The 21,297-nt window shown below is 38.8% G+C and overlaps 1 protein-coding gene across 4 annotated transcripts in view; it reads left to right on the top strand.

Annotated features, from left to right (window-relative positions):
• usp22 (ubiquitin specific peptidase 22) overlaps positions 1 to 21,297 on the top strand; it is a 50,836-nt gene that overhangs the window by 25,119 nt on the left and 4,420 nt on the right. For 2 of the 4 annotated variants that reach the window (XM_039674327.2, XM_039674329.2), the window contains 8 exons: positions 4,180 to 4,293; positions 5,642 to 5,743; positions 10,994 to 11,160; positions 14,594 to 14,741; positions 17,050 to 17,155; positions 18,437 to 18,595; positions 18,672 to 18,798; positions 20,040 to 20,131. In XM_039674327.2, coding sequence (XP_039530261.1) covers positions 4,180 to 4,293; positions 5,642 to 5,743; positions 10,994 to 11,160; positions 14,594 to 14,741; positions 17,050 to 17,155; positions 18,437 to 18,595; positions 18,672 to 18,798; positions 20,040 to 20,131 — 1,015 coding nt within the window. The remainder of the gene's footprint in view (positions 1 to 4,179; positions 4,294 to 5,641; positions 5,744 to 10,993; positions 11,161 to 14,593; positions 14,742 to 17,049; positions 17,156 to 18,436; positions 18,596 to 18,671; positions 18,799 to 20,039; positions 20,132 to 21,297) is intronic. The other 2 variants (XM_039674328.2, XM_039674330.2) reach the window with 1 other exon arrangement.

The following is a 21,297-nucleotide window of genomic DNA, read 5'->3' on the forward strand; positions in this document are numbered from 1 at the left end:
CCCATTTTGCAAAATATGTATAACACACACTGTGTAGATCAAATAGTAACACTCAGCACCATAAAGACCAAAAATGGCCCATTGAAACCCATTAAAACGTTGTTTAAATCAGTAATACATGAAACATGATTTTTGCACAAACATCCTTTCATTTTGAAGCAAAAGCATTATATTTGCATTATATAGTGTATTCCACCAGATGACGTCACTACATATTTATTCCCTATGGGTGGAAATGCACCTTATTTTAGGCAATAGGCAATGTTTAATAGGTGGCCATTTTTGGTCTCTAACGCGCTAAGTGGGATTTTTTGCAAAGTGGGACTGTGATAATCCAAATCTAAAGTTTTCTCTTTGCATTTAGTTTATTGAAAATAATTGAATTTTTGTGTTTTTTCCTCTTATACAAATCGATGGTTTCGCAAACAAAACTGGTAATTAAAGGGTTAAAATCCTGAAATTGAATACATTTTTGGTAGTTATGATGAGGACTGATGCTGGTTAAAAGATTTAACTTGGTAAAAGTGGAAAATAATAATAATATATAATATTTTAGGCAATGTTTAATATGTGGCCATTTTTGGTCCTTAATGCACTCAACGGTGTTAAAAATCTAATGCAGCACAAGGGTTAATACAGACCCATAACTCTGCCCATTTATAATGCTGATTTGTTGATATTTCTAAGAATAATTATTTATCAGGAATGCATTTGGTTTGTTCATGATAGTTGTTAGTATTCTCTAGACTTGGGGAACTTGGACTCGACTCCAATTTTGAATGAACTCGGATAAATTTGTACTCGGACTTGGGTACTCGGATAAATGTCCAATCACAGACATGTATATTAAAGGGAAAGTTGGAATTAATTTTTGGTATGTTTTATCTTACCTCAAGGTCATCCAAAATGTAGGTGTTTTTGTTTTCACAGTAGTTTCAATTTTGATATTTTTAGGTCAAACCGTTCTTGTCTGTCAGTCATATAATGGAGGTCTATGGTCACCACCTCAAAGAGCATGCACAGAGAAGTCCAAATTAAACATGATTTAATGACTCGTAAATGTAAGTACACATTGATGGCCTAAGACACGAAACGAGCGGTTTGTGTGAGAAAACAAACAGTATTTATATCGTTTTTACCTCTTTTAATGACAGTCACGTGACTCACGTCCAAGTCATCTGAGGGCGCGGGCGCTTCGGTCTCTGCAAGCGGTGGATTGAATCCCAGGACACTAGTTTGTCACAGGTTTATATTTTCAAAGTGCATCAAGGTGTCAATTTAATTACATTTACATTAACTAATGCATTATGTATAAACATTGAACATTAATCTATTCATAATAAGTTAACGAACATCAACCTAGATTCTGTAAATGCTGTAAAATAATTATGTTTATAGTGGGTTCATGATTCCCAATGTATCAATGAAGTGAATCCAATTTTAAAGTGTTACCATTTTACATTTTAATGAATCTTAATACATCATGAATGGTGTGAACAGGATTATAGTTTAATAGAAATGTATTGCCATGGCAATATCTTCCGCAGAATGCGTTCAGGCAAAAATAGACAGCAGCTGAACGCCTTCAACTTCCATTATGTGATGCATCTGCAAGTGACACAAATATTGCAATGGAAAATAACAAAGCCTGTTTAATAAAATACAAAAGTGCATTAGGATCTAATTGGATGGATTGTTGCATTGGTATTTATTATTGGCTTATTATTTTTGAATAATATTATTTTAATGCAATGCATTTCTCGTCATGCGCTAATAAATCCTAATCTTGCACACACAGAGACCAAATGCATTAATTTAGGAAGTAAATGGGGTCGGTTTTGAGCCGATTTAACAGATTTACCACATGCCTGTGTGGATTGTTAACGTCCTGCCAGTTCAACTACTGCGCACAATAAGACTTCTTGTCCCTTTGCAATAACTGAAAATAGCCGGTCTGAAAGCCTCTGAAAGCTTGGGCGTCCGAGCACCTGTCGACAGCTTGTGCCAGGCTGTGCATTAGTGTCGTGTCACACACAGACGCCGGTTCCCACTGCTTCACTCCACCTGCGAACATTTAGTGCGTCTGTGTGAAACAGACCATCATCCGGTTGCTATGGGAACTGAAAAACAGGTAGGAGAAATGGGCGAATGGCACAGTGTAAAAATAAAACACAAATCAGAGTAATTCTGTTAAAGAGGTCAAACTGGCTTTTTATATTTTTCTCTGAGGTCAACTTATGACGTTTGCTTGGTTATTACATTCAAAAACATCAAAATTAATAAGTAATAGGCTATTTTCTACCCTAGTTTTGAGCCTAGCTGAAACGTTTATGGGCGTCTCGCACTGAAGACGTGGAAGTAAACGCCCACTGCTGTGATTGGAGAACAGTTTTGCATATTATAATGAGTTTCACACTAAAGGCCATTGCACTAAATTCGCATCCGAAATTTTCGCACGTTGAAAAAAATATTCGACCTCATGTTCTGTCAGTCACGCTTGCACACACCGCCTCCGAAACTTTCGTCCGTCATAAAATTAATCGGATCGATTTTCTGCGTTTTTTGCATCCAAAGCCAGCATTTTGAGAGGTCTTTTGACAATTCAGGGCCGGGGGGAGCTCGTCCTCAAATCATTGCACATATGCGCCGTGCTTTCAGTTTCGATTTTCAATTCGATCAAGTGTTTATGTTCTCTTCTCTAGATTGGATTATGAAATTAATAAACCTCCCCTTTCAATCAGATTGAAATTTAGGATCGAATAAGGTGTGATTGAGCAGCCTATTCGATAACTAATGTATTATTTGGGCACAATATACACACAATAACAGCCTAGCTGTTCTGTCTGCCCAGCGCTTCCACCGGGTGGTGTGTGTGTGTGTCCATACCTGGTCCATACCAGACACACTGCCAGTCTCCGTTCAGAATCGATTGGTTCACTGAAATTGGTGGTCTTGTTTTTAATATGTGGCTCCAGAATCGCTAGCGACGCATCAAACTGTCCCGCTGACATTCTGAGGTAAATTTTGAATCGCTCAGGATAAATTCGCAACTCCTTGATAAGGTGGAACTCTCCTTCTTCCTCTTGGCGCAATTTCAGGATTGGATGGACTTAATATTTGATGATTTTGAGAGAGGGCAAAAGGTTTAATAAATACGCAACGGACTCGGTGTGCAAGGTTTCTATGCGTGACGAATTTTTAGGCTGACGAACACGAAAATACGCATACGATTATTTCGTACTCCGTGTGCAATGGCCTTAAATCCGGTTTGTCATCACGAGGTAGGCATCTATGTTATTTAGCTATGCGTGTAATGCGTGAATCGGTGGGCGGGGCTAAACCGGCCGTGTTGAAGTAGGCGTCATAGTTCCCCACTTTGAAAAACAAGTCGTTTGCTGAGCCTGGTGTCAATAAAAGCTTTTATTGGACTAACGAGGACGTTTTCAGTTCTGAAACTTACAGGATGTTCTTATGATATGATGATGACCTCTTAGATGTCAGAAGCTCAAGGAAAATTTGATTTCTCAGTTCATCACCCCTTTAAAACAGTAAAAATGGCAACATATTTACATATTGTGTGTGTGCAGACACATGCATGCATACGTACATGTATATATATATGAAGAGTTCAGATGCAAAATTTTCTTCTAGAATGATAATTTTATCAAGCTTGTATATTTAAGTTCAGCGATTTCACTTAAATTGCAATGATAATTGCCTATTAATTGTTATTTAAGTGAAATTACTGAACTTAAATATACAAGTTTGATAATCATCATTAAAGAAGAAAATTTCAAATGGCATTTAGAGGCTTTTGCATCTGAACTCTTCATATATATATATATATATATATATATCCATCCTCATTCACAGCTATAGCATCAGTCAGGGCAATAGGAAGCTGACGGGTAAAGGCGATCGTTCTCGTGACATTTCACAGAGGACACGATATCGTGGGACAAGCAGCGATGGATGTTTCCGTGCTGCACCCTAATTATTATTCCCATCACTTATTAACGGAGGCAGATTTGCTGCACTGAGCAATGCTTGGGACGCCTCTTAATGCCTCATCCATATTTACAGGGCAGATACGGGAAGATGCAAACGTCAACTTCTCCAAAAGGTCTCTAATAGGTCCTTTCCCTCTGTTTTTTCTCTCTCTCTCCTTCTCTTATTCAGCTATAGACCTTTTGTATGGTGGAATATATTGCTTTGTGTGCCAAGACTACATTTACGACAAAGACATGGAGCAGATTGCCAAAGAAGAACAAAGAAAAGCCTGGAAATTGCAAGGTTGGTTCCTCTGTAGTTCAACTTGGCCTGTATTAAAGGAGTAGTTCACTTTTAAAAAAAAAAACTTTTGCTGATAATTTACTCACCCCCATGTCATCCAAGATGTACATGTCTTTCTTTCTTCAGTTGAAAAGAAATTAAGGTTTTTGATTAAAACATTCGAGGATTTTCTCCATATAATGGACTTCAATGGGGACCAAACGGTTCAAGGTCCAAAAGAGAGTTTCAGTGCAGCTTTTAAACGACACCAGACGATGAATAAGGGTCTTATCAAGCGAAACGATCGCTCATTTAATAAATAAATAACAAAGTTTAAGTTTTATAAGCTCAAATGCTCGCCTTGCTCTGTTCTGTGATGCGCGTTCGTGACTCTCCTGTTCGAACTCGTTCATCAAATGAACAAATCTTTTTTTGTGTCATTTGGTTCATTCAACGAACAAAATGAACGTGTTGACTCGTTCATCGATCAAGACCCTTATTCATCGTCTGAAATCGTTTAAAGCCCTTTGAACAGTTTGTAGTTTGCACTGAAACTGTCTTTTGGACCTTGAACCGTTTGGACCCCATTGAAGTCCATTATATTGAGAAAATCCTGGAATGTTTTCATCAAAAACCTTAATTTCTTTTCGACTGAAGAAAGAAAGACGTGGACATCTTGGATGACATGGGGGTGAGTAAATTGAAGTGAACTACGCCTTTAAGAGGCTGTTCGTTTGGAAAATTAATGTTCGAAACTGTTGTTGTGAGCCACGGTAGGGCAAGAGTGTGTGTTTGCTTTGAGCTAATCTTTCACTATTTTCTTAAGCTTGCTATTGAATCTGTAGCGTAATGCTAAAGTAGATTTGCGTTTGCTGTTGTTTGCAAGGCCTCAAAATAATAACTAGCATGCTAGTTTAGCTTGGCATCATCACTGAAGTTTTTTCAAACCTTAACGTTCCTAATGTGCAAAGTTTATGAAATCCAAAAAGTTTATGCATGCAGACTTTTATAATAGTTCATGTTTATAATAACTCATGTTAGCCGTGTTAAAACATGCTAGCAACATGTGAATCGCGTTAGCTACATGGTAATCATTTTAGAAAACATGTTAATTCTGTTTTCTATGTGAATATACAGTAAAATGTAATTTATTCCTGTGATTTCAGCATCATTATTACTCCAGATTTCAGTGTCACATGATCCTTCAGAAATCACTCTAATATGAGGATTTGATGCTCAAGAAACATTTATGATTATTCATACATGGAAATCATGATATTTCTTTGAATAGAAAGTTAAAAAGTACAATATCTTTAATTCAATGTAGTGCATTCTTACTGTTTAATGTGCAAATTCCCCCAAACGCCAGGTATCGGAGAGAAATATTCGATGTGGGAGCCTACGAAGCGAGAGCTGGAGTTGCTGCGACACAACCCCAAACGAAGAAAAATCACAGCGAACTGCACCATTGGTAAGAACTTCATTTCCCACAGGCCACATTTCTGAAACTGTTCAATAACACAGCAGTTGATCAGACCTCTGCCAAAACTCATCTGTACAAAACCAGTGGGTTCAAATGATTTTCTAGTAGTCGAACGTCTAGAGACTGCAGTTTTGCACCGAAGCCAAGACCACTCTTTGTTTCTTGGCCATCAGTTTCGACAGTTTTGTTTTTTTCTGTTTGCATTGCCATGGCGCAGAGAGAATAAAGCGGAGATATGGACTCTAGCCATTAGAGAAATAACGTTTCCTCTCCCTTTTCTCATTTTCGCCTGTTTCCCCTCAGTCAGAGGCCTGGCAGTGGAGTAATGGTGTTAAATATCTGCACCACAGGCCCAGCGTAGGCGCTAAACGCTAGCCTCTCTCACACCCAGAGAAACGCACTAATGCGATTAGCCATATGAGAGCCGGAGCTCCCATTGATCATTTAGGACATAATGTATGATGAATTCAGGTGGATATTGCGTGAGATTGCTGTTGGTTTACAGACTGTAGGCGTCCGACGGCACGACACGACAGCTTTCGGCTTCATTAAAGACGCGCCAAACTTCAGCAACGGTAAAATCTCAACAGCGGAATAATATTGCACTTTTACATCAATTAGTGTTGGGAGCTGAGAGCTCTTTATATATATATATATATATATATATATATATATATATATAAACAATTATGTAAAAAAACACCATAACTGATGTTAAATATAACACACAGGACTACGTTGTAGTTTGATTCCCAAACAAATGACTCTTGAGTTCCTTGTAGTGAATTGAAAACATACTGGGAGACCAGTGTAAGCCAGCTGATTCCTGAACGCATGATTCTTTTGATCTGGTCCTTTTTAGTGATTCATACACAAAGTAGGAAACAAGTGACTCTTTTGAGCTCTGAGTTGATTCTCAGCAGCACCAGAGGAGTCCAGTTCTTAAACAAATGACTCTTTTGAACTGGTTCTCTTTAGTGATCAAAGATGCACTGCGTGACCAGTGTTTATAAAACCAATTCCTGAATGGATGACTCTTTTGAACTGGTTCTTTTTAGTGAATCAAAGACCTACTGCGTTACCAGTGTTTATAAAAACAATTTTTGAATGGATGACTCTTTTGAACTGGTTCTCTTTAGTGATCAAACATGCACTGCTTGACCAGTGTTTGTAAAATTAATTCCTGAATGGATGACTCTTTTGAACTGATTCTTTTTAGTGAATCAAAGACCTACTGTGTGACCAGTGTTTATAAAAACAATTCCTGAATGGATGACTCTTTTGAACTGGTTCTCTTTAGTGATCAAACATGCACTGCGTGACCAGTGTTTGTAAAATTAATTCCTGAATGGATGACTCTTTTGAACTGGTTCTTTTTAGTGAATCAAACATGCACTGCGTGACCAGTGTTTATAAAACGAATTCCTGAATGGATGACTCTTTTGAACTGATTCTTTTTAGTGAATCAAAGACCTACTGTGTGACCAGTGTTTATAAAAACAATTCCTGAATGGATGACTCTTTTGAACTGGTTCTCTTTAGTGATCAAACATGCACTGCGTGACCAGTGTTTGTAAAATTAATTCCTGAATGGATGACTCTTTTGAACTGGTTCTTTTTAGTGAATCAAAGATGCACTGCGTGACCAGTGTTTATAAAACCAATTCCTGAATGGATGACTCTTTTGAACTGATTCTTTTTAGTGAATCAAAGACCTACTGTGTGACCAGTGTTTATAAAAACAATTCCTGAATGGATGACTCTTTTGAACTGGTTCTTTTTAGTGAATCAAAGATGCACTGCATGACCAGTGTTTATAAAACCAATTCCTGAATGGATGACTCTTTTGAACTGGTTCTTTTTAGTGAATCAAAGATGCACTGCATGACCAGTGTTTATAAAACCAATTCCTGAATGGATGACTCTTTTGAACTGATTATTTTTAGTGAATCAAAGACCTACTGTGTGACCAGTGTTTATAAAAACAATTCCTGAATGGATGACTCTTTTGAACTGGTTCTCTTTAGTGATCAAACATGCACTGCGTGACCAGTGTTTGTAAAAACAAATCCTGAATGGATGACTCTTTTGATCTGGTTCTTTTTAGTGAATCAAAGATGCACTGCATGACCAGTGTTTATAAAACCTATTCCTGAATGGATGACTCTTTTGAACTGGTTCTTTTTAGTGAATCAAAGATGCACTGCATGACCAGTGTTTATAAAACCAATTCCCGAATGGATGACTCTTTTGAACTGGTTCTTTTTAGCAAATCGGAAACCTCCAGTACAACTAGAGGATTTAGATTCTCAAGCAAATGACTCTTGAGTCAGTTCTTTTTTTAGTGAATTGAAAACATACAGTGTGACCCTCGTAATTCAACTGAATCCTTAACAAATGACTCTTTTGAGCTGGTTCTTTATAGTCAATCAAAAACAAATCACAACCAGAGTACGGTAGTCCAGTTCTCAAGCAAGTGAGAATCAGTGTCAAAAGCTAGTTTTTGCATCAGGGTTTTACACATGATCCAAATGATTCCCAACTCTTTTCAGTAGGATATTTTTAGTGAATCAAAAACGCATAGCTTACAAAACGGAGTGTTTTGTTGTGCTGTGAAACTCAAATCACAATCATCACTTTTTTTTTAACTAAATAATTTAGGCTATCCATCTATTATCTGAAATTCTATCAAATGTTCCTCAAAAGAATCATTAAATGAACCGGAATCATCAAGTTACTTAGCATGAGCTGTTTTATGCATTGCTATCATGTTGAAGGCGATGCACACACAGTTTATTTCCGCTGTATATGTCATGCATGTAGTTTCGTTGTCCGGAGTATGAATGACTGAAGCGGAGGCCTCGTCAGCTGTGATGTGCTCTGTGTGTTGATCAGGCGTGCGTATGATGTTCAATCACTCGTGTGCATTAATAATATATTAGTACTTGAAAGCGCCACAGGAGACGCTGGATGACATCTATCTATCTATCTATCTATCTATCTATCTATCTATCTATCTCTCAATCTCTCAATCCAGGTTTTCTCACTGTTGGCCTTTCTACAGGGTTACTTGTTTCGGTTCTCCTCTTCCTCCGTGACGCTAACACACAGCTAGCTGTGACATCAGCGGCAACACTCCTGTCACTCAAGTGGCCACGCCCTTAATTATGCAGAACTTTAAAGGAGTAGTTCACTTAAAAAAAAAACTTTAGCTGATAATTTACTCGCCCCCATGTCATCCAAGATGTCCACGTCTTTCTTTCTTCAGTCGAAAAGAAATTAAGGTTTTTGATGAAAACATTCCAGGATTTTCTCCATATAATGGACTTCAATGGGGTCCAAACAGTTCAAGGTCCAAAAGACAGTTCCAGCGCAGCTTCAAAGGGTTTTAATGACACCAGATGATGAATAAGGGTCTTATGTAGGACCCTTCGAGTCATGACTCGAAATAAGATTTGTTCATTTTGAGGAACGAGTTTGAACAGGAGAGTCACGAACGCTCAGAACAGAGCATGGAGAGCATTTGAGCTTATAAAACTTAAACTTTGTTATTTTTATTGTTTAAATGACTGCTCGTTTCGCTTGATAAGACCCTTATTCATCGTCTGGTGTCGTTTAAAGCCTTTTGAAGCTGCACTGAAACTCATTCGGACCTTGAACCGTTTGGTCCCCATTGGAGTCCATTATATGGAGAAAAATCCTGGAATGTTTTCATCAAAAACCTTAATTTCTTTTCGACTGAAGAAAGAAAGACATGGACATCTTGGATGACATGGGGGCGAGTAAATTATCAGCAAAAGTTTTTTTAAAAGTGAACTACTCCTTTAAGGCTTAATATCATTTAATATCATACCACTTTTTGCACCAGGCTGCCGGTCTCTAGTGGCCAGTCGATGAATTGCAGTTTAAGTCGATTCGAGAGAGACTGGAAGGTTTCCACTTGCCTTCATCACTCCCTCAAACTGAACCCTGAGAAGTGTGATGGGGATTTTGACAACCGTGTCTGTATTTGACCATTCAGGCGCAAAGAGAAATATATTCGTCTTCTCACTTATTCCGCACCCAAAGTGCTTTCTTTGCTATTTCCGGCCGAATAATTGGTGCGTCCCTAGTTTTCACACAGTTGGCCTTTCTGCAGGGCTACTTGCTCTGGCCCCGTCCTCTGAGACGCGTGAGCAGCAGATGTCGGAGCGCTGTAGGTTTGGACCCGGGCCAGTGGCAGGCGTTTAGCCACCCTGTGTGAGCGCTCGTCTCAAAGCTCACGGGCCTGTGACCCGTCGTCAGCACCGCAGGGAAGAGACTCGATCTGACGGAGAAGAGAGCCTGCTGGGTTTAGCTTCTGTGGTGATGCACTTCAGATTGAGACGAGGCCATTTACGTTGTGAAAATGGATTGTTTGAACTATTTGCTCTAGTCAAGTCTCCTTCATTTATACAGCGCTTTTAAAGGAGTAGTTCACTTTTGAAAAAACTTTTGCTGATAATTTACTCGCCCCCATGTCATCCAAGATGTCCACGTCTTTCTTTCCTCAGTCGAAAATAAATTAAGGTTTTTGATAAAAACATTCCAGGATTTTCTCCATATAATGGACTTCAATGGGGACCAAACGGTTCAAGGTTCAAAAGACAGTTTCAGTGCAGCTTCAAATGTCTTTAAACGACACCAGACGATGAATAAGGGTCTTATCAAGCGAAACGATCACTTATTTCAAAACTTATTTCAAAAATGTAACTTTTCTAAGGACAAATGCTAGCCTTGCTCCATTCTGTGAGGCGCGTTTGTAACGTCACGTATTACGTAATTACGATCAAAAGGTCACGGGCGACGTAGCCGGAAGTACAGAGTCAGAGTGTTTACAAGTTGAACGCATAGGTTGAATGTGCAAACTAACTCAAACGCCGTTTACAAAAAAAGTAATTAAAAGGTAAAACAACGATGTCGGACGATTTTGATTCTGTACTTCCGGCTACGTCGCCCTTGACCTTTTGAACGTAATTACGTGACGTTACAAACGCGTTACAAATGTCAGCAACACATTTCTTATTCACTTTATATCTACTTACACAAAAAAAGTAAAATGATCATAATCAGTTATTGGTAATAAAATAAAAATCTATATCGGTAAGTTTAAAATAAAAATGTATAAGTTATAAACTAATAACTTGGCTTATTTTTATTGGCTTTTATTGTGTCCATCCTTATTTGAATGCTCTCTGCACTTTCGATCTCCTCTTTCAGGATTGAGGGGTTTAATAAACCTTGGGAACACATGCTTTATGAACTGCATCGTTCAGGCTCTCACACACACTCCGCTGCTGAGGGATTTCTTCCTGTCCGACAGACACAAGTGTGAGATGCAGTCCAACTCTTGCCTAGTGTGTGAAATGTCTCAGCTCTTTCAGGAGGTGAGAGCCACACACACACACACACACATATATAACACTTAGACAGACACACACACTAACTAACTCCCAGACACTCTCTCTCACACACACATAAACTAACACTCAAACAGACACACTATTGCACACACATACATACACACATGTATACCCACACTCTCACACAAACGCACGTACACAGACACACATACTAACTCTCTGACACACACAGACACACTAACTCCCAGAAACTCTCTCACTCATACACACACAAACACATATATACTAACACTCAGACAGACACACTGTTGCACTCGCATATATACACACTCTTGCACACAGACACGCATACATACACACTCACTCACTCACACTCAAACTCATATACACACACTCACACACTCAAACTCATATACACACACAGTCACACTCATACACTCACTCACTCACTCATACACACTCACTCACACTCATATACACACACTCACTCTCACACTTACTCACACTCACTCACACACACTCACTCACACACACTCATATACACTCACTCACACACACTCATATACACTCACTCACACACTCAAACTCATATACACACACAGTCACACTCACACACACTCATACACTCACTCACTCACTCACACACTCACACTCATACACACTCACTCACACACTCAAACTCATATACACACACAGTCACACTCATACACACTCATACACTCACTCACTCACTCACTCTCTCTCATACACACACACTCACTCACTCATACACTCACTCTCACACTTACTCACTCATACACACACACACACACACTCACTCGCTCACTCACACTCATACACACACACTCATTCACTCATACACACTCACTCTCACACTTACTCACACTCATACACACACACTCAAACTCATATACACACACAGTCACACTCGTACACACTCATACACTCACTCACTCACTCACTCACTCACTCACTCACTCACTCTCTCTCATACACACACACTCACTCACTCATACACTCACTCTCACACTTACTCACTCATACACACACACACACACACTCACTCGCTCACTCACACTCATACACACACACTCATTCACTCATACACACTCACTCTCACACTTACTCACACTCATACACACACACTCAAACTCATATACACACACAGTCACACTCGTACACACTCATACACTCACTCACTCACTCACTCACTCACTCACTCACTCTCTCTCATACACACACACTCACTCACTCATACACTCACTCTCACACTTACTCACTCATACACACACACACACACTCACTCGCTCACTCACACTCATACACACACACTCACTCACTCATACACTCACTCTCACACTTACTCACACTCATACACACACACTCAAACTCATATACACACACAGTCACACTCGTACACACTCATACACTCACTCACTCACTCACTCATTCACTCACTCACTCACTCACTCTCTCTCATACACACACACTCACTCACTCATACACTCACTCTCACACTTACTCACTCATACACACACACACACACTCACTCGCTCACTCACACTCATACACACACACTCACTCACTCATACACTCACTCTCACACTTACTCACACTCATACACACACACTCAAACTCATATACACACACAGTCACACTCGTACACACTCATACACTCACTCACTCACTCACTCATTCACTCATACACACTCACTCACTCATACACGCACACACACACACACTCACTCGCTCACTCACACTCATACACACACACTCATACACTCATACACACTCACTCACTCACTCACACACACTCATACACTCACTCACTCACTCACACACTCACTCACACACTCAAACTCATATACACACACAGTCACACTCATACACACTCATACACTCACTCACTCACTCTCTCTCATACACACACACTCACTCATACACACTCACTCTCACACTTACTCACACTCATACACACACACTCAAACTCATACACACACAGTCACACTCATACACACTCATACACTCACTCACTCACTCACTCATACACACTCACTCACTCATACACACACACACACACTCACTCGCTCACTCACACTCATACACACACTCACTCTCACACTCACTCACTCACAATTACTCACACTCATACACTCACTCACTCACTCTCTCTCATACACACACACACACTCACTCACTCACTCATACACACACACTCACTCATTCACTCTCACACTTACTCACACTCATACACACACACTCAAACTCATATACACACACAGTCACACTCATACACACTCATACACTCACTCACTCACTCTCTCTCATACACACACACACACTCACTCGCTCACTCACACTCACTCTCACACTCACTCTCACACTCACTCACTCACAATTACTCACACTCATACACTCACTCACTCACTCTCTCTCATACACACACACACACTCACTCACTCACTCATACACACTCACTCACTCATATACACACACACACACACACTCACTCGCTCACTCACACTCATACACACACACACTCACTCTCACACTCACTCACTCACAATTACTCACACTCATACACTCTCTCACACACTCTCTCACACACTCACTCACAGACACACACACACACACACTCACTCAATCAGTCACTCATTCATACTCAAATGAGCGAGTATGAGTGTGTGTATGAGTATGAATAAGTGTGTGAGTGAGTGTATACTCATACTCGCTCATTCACACTCATACACACACTCAATCACTCATTCATACTCGTACACACTCACTCACACACTTATTCAAACTCATACTCACTCATTCACACTCATACACACTCACTCACACACTGACTCAGACACACACACACACACACACACACACACACACACAGCACAACACAGCCAGAGTAATCGATTATCAAGCAAAAACTCTTTTGAGCAGTTCAGTGTCACATGATCCTTCAGAAATCACTCTAATATGAGGATCCGCTGCTTAAGAAACCTTTAGGACTTTTATTAATGTTGAAAACAGCGGTCCAGCTTCATTTTGGAAAACTGTGATACATTATCATTCAATGTTTTGTTTTTGGAAAGAGATTAATACATTTTTCAGCAAAGATGCATAAAATTGACCAAGTGACGGTAAGAAGATTTTATTAATGTTGCCAAAGATTTCTATTTCAGAGACGGATGAAATTCGTCATCACAGAATCCTGAACACATTTCATCACAACTTCCAGCTTCCAATATTGATAATAATAATCATAAATGTTTCTTGATCATCAGATCCTCATATTAGAGTGATTCTGAGTAATGATGCTTTGATCACAGGAATAAATTACACTTTACTGTATATTGACATAGAAAACAGATGATTTATATTATAATAATATTTCACAATTTTCCTGTATTTTGATCATGTATTGTGTCGCTCACGTGTCTGTGGTTCTCTGTGGTAGTTTTACTCGGGTCACCGCTCTCCTCACATTCCCTTCCGGCTGCTTCACCTGGTCTGGACTCACGCTCGACACCTGGCCGGATACGAGCAGCAAGACGCTCACGAGTTCCTGATCGCTGCGCTCGACGTGCTGCACAGACACTGCAAAGGTACCGCAGCCAATCACACGCATCACAGCCCTACCAGCTGACCCGCCCCCTTTTTAGTTACAAGTCAAGCCACGCTCCTCTCACGCCAAACCTTTAATATGTTAAATAAAACATGCATTTAATCTCACGTTTTTTTGTTTTTTTTTTAAACCCAGCCATGGTGGGAAACAAGTAACTAAGTTGCGCATTTGACCCTTCGCAAAGACCCGCCCCCTTTAGTTACTGTTGCTATGTCCGACAAGCCACGCCTCTCAAAATACACTGACAGACAGGACAGACCAGGCTACTTTTGATATGAAACAGTCTGAACATTAATATTTAGGCTTTTTTTTTTTTTTTTGAGAAATGCAAACAATAAATACTGTTTTGTTTCTCTTTAATGCGTCTGACAGATTAATTTTTTTCGGTTTTAATTTAATTCCTTCTAGTTAATTTATAGCTTCAAACAGACATGAATGAACATCAGAAGAAATGTTGTTAATCTACTAACTCTCCTGACTGCTTTGTCCGACAAAAATGGCGGATCATGATTGGTCAGGACGCCTGTCAATCAAACTCCCTGCGACCGGTGAATTGATTGAAACGCAGCTAATTATATCCGTTCCACCTGGCTGCTTTTCAGATGAAATGTGTGGTTTAGAGCAGGAAAGATGATGATGTAACGCTGCATGGTGTGTGTTAGCGGCGACAGCTGTATTTTAGGGCTAATCTGCTGTCGGAAAGCAAGACGAGCCGGAACAGAAATGCATTTCAGGCGGGTGAAGATGTACATTATCTGCTATTGGCTGGACAAACATAAAGCCCACCTCTATTGGTGGAGCCGGTGTTGCTGTGTCCAATTAATGGACCCAAAGGGCGGAATTCATATTTTAAAAAAAATTTTTTTTTTTTACTCGTTTTTTACAATATTTTTTCTTTTCTTTTTTGGTGTTTTGAGAAAATTTCAAAAAAAAAAAAATTATAATTAGTATTAATGCAATACTTATGACAAAATTTCCCCCCATTGAACGTAATAGAAAAAATATTTTAAAATTTTTTGAAAAAATGTTTATTTTTTTTTAAAGCTGTATTTCATTTTAGAGTCAAGCCTAGGCCTCATAAAAGCAATTTTTGAAATGAGATGGATGCCATCTGGTGGACAAACTGAGCATTTTAAAAATGCAAAACACATGTATAATCTGAATTTTTTTGGTGTGTGTTTGTGTGTATCTGGATGTGTCTGTTTTGTACTTTTGATGTTTTATAGATTCACCCCTTCACTGTTGTGCTTTTTTTCAAGATCGTGGCTGATTTGTAGATTGTACGCACAAAAAAGCTCAGTATTTTCACATTTTTGCCAATTTCCCATTCATTTTCCATGCGGGTCCATTTGGACCCGAACACCCCAAGCGTGACTATTTTTTTACAACCACTTAGACTATTCACATCCTGTCCCCAATTTTTTTTGTGTGTTCAAATACCAAATACCAACAAAGTCGCCAAATTTCGGACCATTCAGAGGAAGCTGTGATTTAAAAAAAAAATTATTTAAATTCTTCGGGTCCATTTGGGCCGAACAACCCCAGAGGATTAAAACAATGTTATGATGGTGAAAGTGTTAACGACTAAAATAATAATAATAATAATAATCGAAACTATTGTTTTTATTATGTTATTATTAGTATTACTACTAAATAAAACTATGAAATAAGATTTATCAAAGAATGCAATGTTTAAAAATACTGTAAAATAAAAAATAGTGTTTAATAAGATTAAAAAACGCTTTTATTTAGCCGTTTCCACGCGTTTATTTGCTGAAATGGCAGCGTTTGCGGTGTGATAATCGGTGTTATTCCTATTATTCGGTCAGCTCTGCCTTTAACGTCCCACATGTTTTTTCTGGATCATCAGTCTGATGGCATGCAGATTTAATACAGATCGTTCCCAGCACCGCTAGCTTTATAGTACGTCAGCGCTTCTCATGTAAGGTCTAATTGTTATTCATGTGCAGATTCGTGACTGTAGGATGAAACATTTCCTGCTTTAAATATTGATTGGACTCTGAGCGCGCGCATGTGCGAGAGCGAAGGAGAGAGTCTTGTCGCAGTGTACGCACCGAGGTCGGAGTCGGTGGGCGGAAGAGCGGACCAATGAAAGCGAGAGGTTATAGATGTAGAGTCGGTAGACGGATCTCACTCTCTCCTGCAGTGTGGAAGCAAAGGGAGGGGTGTTTCTGCAGCAGTCCGAGCGCTGCTTTCTAATCAGACCTTCTCTCTCTCTGTGTGTGTGTGTGTGTGTGTGTTCATATGCTGCTTCCATGTCCGCTAAGGAGATGATAATGGGAAAAAAGCCAACAACCCAAACCACTGCAACTGCATCATTGACCAAATCTTCACAGGAGGCCTGCAGTCTGACGTCACCTGCCAAGTCTGCCAGTAAGACCACATATACAGCACAGTGTGTGTGTGTGTGTGTGTGTGTGTGTGTGTGTGTGTGTGTGTGTGTGTGTGTGTGAGATGAAACGAGGCGAGTGAACATCTGTCAACCGTTCTTGCATTAATTGACACATTGAATTGAATGTTGATATATGCAAGTCCCTTTTTTTTTTTACTTTTAATGCTTTTTTTAAACATTCAGTTTACAGAGTAAAACAACATAATAACAAAAAAATAAAAGGGAAAATAAAAAATAAAAAGAGGGCAATACATAGATGAAAATAAATCTAAACATTTAATAAAGTAAAAAGTTTGTAGGACTTACAAATTTTACATGTTTTGAGTGCTTTTGGGTTAAGAGAGGAAGAAATTGTAGTGAAGTAATGTTTTATCTCATGCAAGAACGCCAGGAAAATTGGTTTTGTGTCCTTTTTAAAGTCTTGATGTCGTTTTTGGGCTTTACTGCAATAAGTTTGTATGTTTGAATGTTCAAAAACACATTATTCTCCTCATATTCTCCATTGTTGCGGCTCCTCTCTTCCCCAGTCTGTCAGGAACGCTCTGTTTACTTCCTGTCTCTATGAAGCCCCTCCTTCTGAAAAGCACACTGCGCTCTGATTGGTCGGCTGGAGCAGTGTGTTGTGATTGGTCGAGCGCTGAGTGTGTTTGGGAAATGCCCCGCCCCTTTCCTTAACCGCCAGTTTAACACCCTACTAACTCACTCAACCAGGCCCCGCCCCTTTATTCTGCCCATTAATTATTATAATGAGGAATACTGTGACGTGTTCATTCCCGGAAGAAACTGAAGACTACAATGGAGGCGTTTCAGGAGTTCAGAAACACTTTGCAGAGATTTTTCACTCTCAAACAGCAACATTACGCACTGAAGAAAGATGAACATGTAAAAAAGCACAATATAGGAGCTCTGCATCTGTTTTAGTAAGCTTTTTTTATGTAGGCAGTTTTACATTTCATTTACATAATTAAAGTCTCATGATAAGTGTTTTGTTAATTTTGCTCTGTAAAAAGACATATATTTGATTAAATCTGCTCCCAACATAGACCACTCACTAGGCTTTGGAATAGAGCCAGTGTCTATGCATCTTGTTTTCTCTAAATAAATGCTCCCCAACGCCACCTTGTGTTCAACAGAGGTATTGCATCTTGCACATTCCTGCCGTTTCTTGATTATTTAAGTGCAAATGCATCTATCAAATCAAGCCGATTTGAGGTCGTGCGTTAGAAGACGATGTGATTGTTCAGTGTTTTGTGTGTCTGCAGCGGCGTGTCCACCACAATAGACCCGTTCTGGGACATTAGCTTGGACCTGCCGGGTTCGTCCACCCCGTTCTGGCCGCTGAGCCCGGGCAGTGACGGCAGTGTGGTGAACGGAGACAGTCATCCCAGCGGAGCCACCACACTCACAGACTGCCTGCGCAGGTGCGCACACACACACACACACACACACACACTGTGATCGCACCGGGCGCCACTGACTCAAGCTTCTGCATTGCAGGTTCACCCGACCCGAGCACTTAGGGAGCAGCGCCAAGATCAAATGCAGCGGTTGCCATAGTTACCAGGAGTCCACCAAGCAGCTGACTATGAAGAGACTTCCTATCGTGGCATGTTTCCACCTCAAAGTACGTGTGTGTGAGTGTGTGTGTGTGCGCATTGGTTTCTTTTTTGATGCAGATAAAAGTGCATATGTGTTTTTGCTGATAAATCTTAATGCATTTATTTTTAATTAGTATCAGCCCATTTTTGATGTATATGGAATATTTAATCGTGCATGCTTATTTCTTACATTTTTGTGTTTTAATGCTTTATTTAATAACGATAATTATTAATATTGTAACTAATCTTTGTGTTGTATTTTTTTACACATCACAAAATATTATAACTAATCTTTATTAATAAAGATTACTGTTAAATGTAATATTTACCCAATATCAAAACGAATATCCATTTTTTTAATACTGTACATTATAATATTTTGATGCCAGAATACACAGAATTCTGTGTGATTGATTATAATAAATGATAAATGTATAGAAATATTCAAATTCTATACATAGAATATTAATAATAACACATATTAATAGTAATATTCCATCAAATTTAAATGGAAAATCCTAATTTAAAATTCATTCATATATGAATAATAAAACAAGCTTAATAAAACATTTTGTATAAATCATTAACTTAATTTAAACATATTAATTTATTTATTTATGAATATGAATCACAAACTGAATAGTCCATTCCCTATTCCATTAAGATTTATACAAACTGTTTTATTAACCTTTTACTCATTTATAATATGAATAAAATATGTAAGCAATTAAATTCAATTTGATGGGATTTTACTATTAATTGAAAGTATAAATCTTAAACAAAATTTTTTTAGTGTAATATGAATAGCTACATATAAAAATATTACAATTTTATATTCCGGTGAACTTTTTAAAGCAAAGTTTTGATGGCAGAATTTAATTTTCACCAACATTATTATTATGACTAATACTACTACTGTATTTATATATTTTTTCATCGTTATTTTTTACTTTACTCAGTAGTATAGAACTTTTCATATTTATATACATGTCTCATTTAATTATTTATTTTTAATAATAATAACAATGGCAAATTCATCATCACAATACATTTATTGGTTACTGGCCATAATATTAGCATAATTATCCTCTGTGTGACCCAATGTTTATATCGGTGCATCTGTACTGTATGATATTCAACATTTTTGCTGGTTCTTGACCAGAATGTGCAGTTGCAAAGACTCCACAGTGTTTGTTTTAATCATTGCGTGTGTGTGAGACCCTTTCTCTCGTCTGCATCTCTCACTCTTCTGTTTCCTTGTGTCCAGCGGTTCGAGCATTCAGCGAAGCTCCGGCGTAAGATCACCACCTACGTGTCCTTTCCTCTGGAGCTGGACATGACGCCCTTCATGGCCTCCAGGTACGACCTCGCTCAGCTCTGCTAAACATGCACTCGCCAAGCGCCGCATGCGAGGAAACATCCGCGTTGGCGAGTGTATGAAACGGTGTCAGTCGCCCGTTAGCCAGGAACAGTCTCTTCAATTCTAACAAATGCAAAGTTGAGCTCTTTTCCACGCCCACCTGCGCTTCAATGGACAAATTCACTCGCAATGACGTACAATAAACAACAACAATCCTAGTAAACACGGTTGGGTATGTCTTAAAGCGACGGCATCCTAATAATCCTGTTACTGTCTGCGTTTCCTAATGTTAAAGGAGTAGTTTTGAAACTTTTGCTGATACTTTACATCCAAGATGTCCATGTCTTTCTTTCTTCAGTCGAAAAGAAATTAAGTTTTTTTCATTTATCTCCATATAATGGACTTTAATGGGGTCCAAACGGTTCAAGGTCCAAATGAGAGTTTCAAAAAAGCTCAAATGCTCGCCTTGCTCACGTTTCCTGACTCTTCTGTTCGAACTCGTTCATCAAAATGAACGAATCTTTTTCCGAGTCATTTCATTCGTTGAATGAACCAATGACTTCGAAAAAGATTTGTTCATTTTGATGAACGAGTTCGAACAGGAGAGTCACGAACGTGCATCACAGTACAGAGCAAGGCGAACATTTGAGCTTATAAAACTTAAACTTTGTATTTATTAAATGAGCGATCGCTTCGCTTGATAAGACCCTTATTCATCGTCTGGAGTCGTTTAAAGCCCTTTGAACAGTTTGTAGTTTGCACTGAAACTCTCATTTGGACCTTGAACCATTTGGTCCCCATTGAAGTCCATTATATGGAGAAAAATCCTGGAATGTTTTCATCAAAAACCTTAATTTCTTTTTGACTGAAGAAAGAAAGACGTGGACATCTTGGATGACATGGGGGTGAGTAAATTATCAGCAAAAGTTTTTTCAAAAGTGAACTACTCCTTTAACCAAACAGCAAAGGACAAAGAAAATATAAAGAGTATGCAGTATTATTTATTTGATTACATTAATTTAAATTTCAGTACCTGAAAGTAGACCTGGCTGTAGAGCACTGTTTTTTTAATTTGTTTGTATTGTGTTGTATTTGTGCTTTTAATTTGATTTTGTTCTTACTTTATTACTGAATGTTTTCTTGTCTTTAAAAATGTAGCTTAGTA

This window comes from Pimephales promelas, chromosome 17 (assembly GCF_988280905.1).
Source record: "Pimephales promelas chromosome 17, fPimPro1.hap1.1, whole genome shotgun sequence".
In the NCBI taxonomy this organism is placed as follows: domain Eukaryota; kingdom Metazoa; phylum Chordata; class Actinopteri; order Cypriniformes; family Leuciscidae; genus Pimephales; species Pimephales promelas.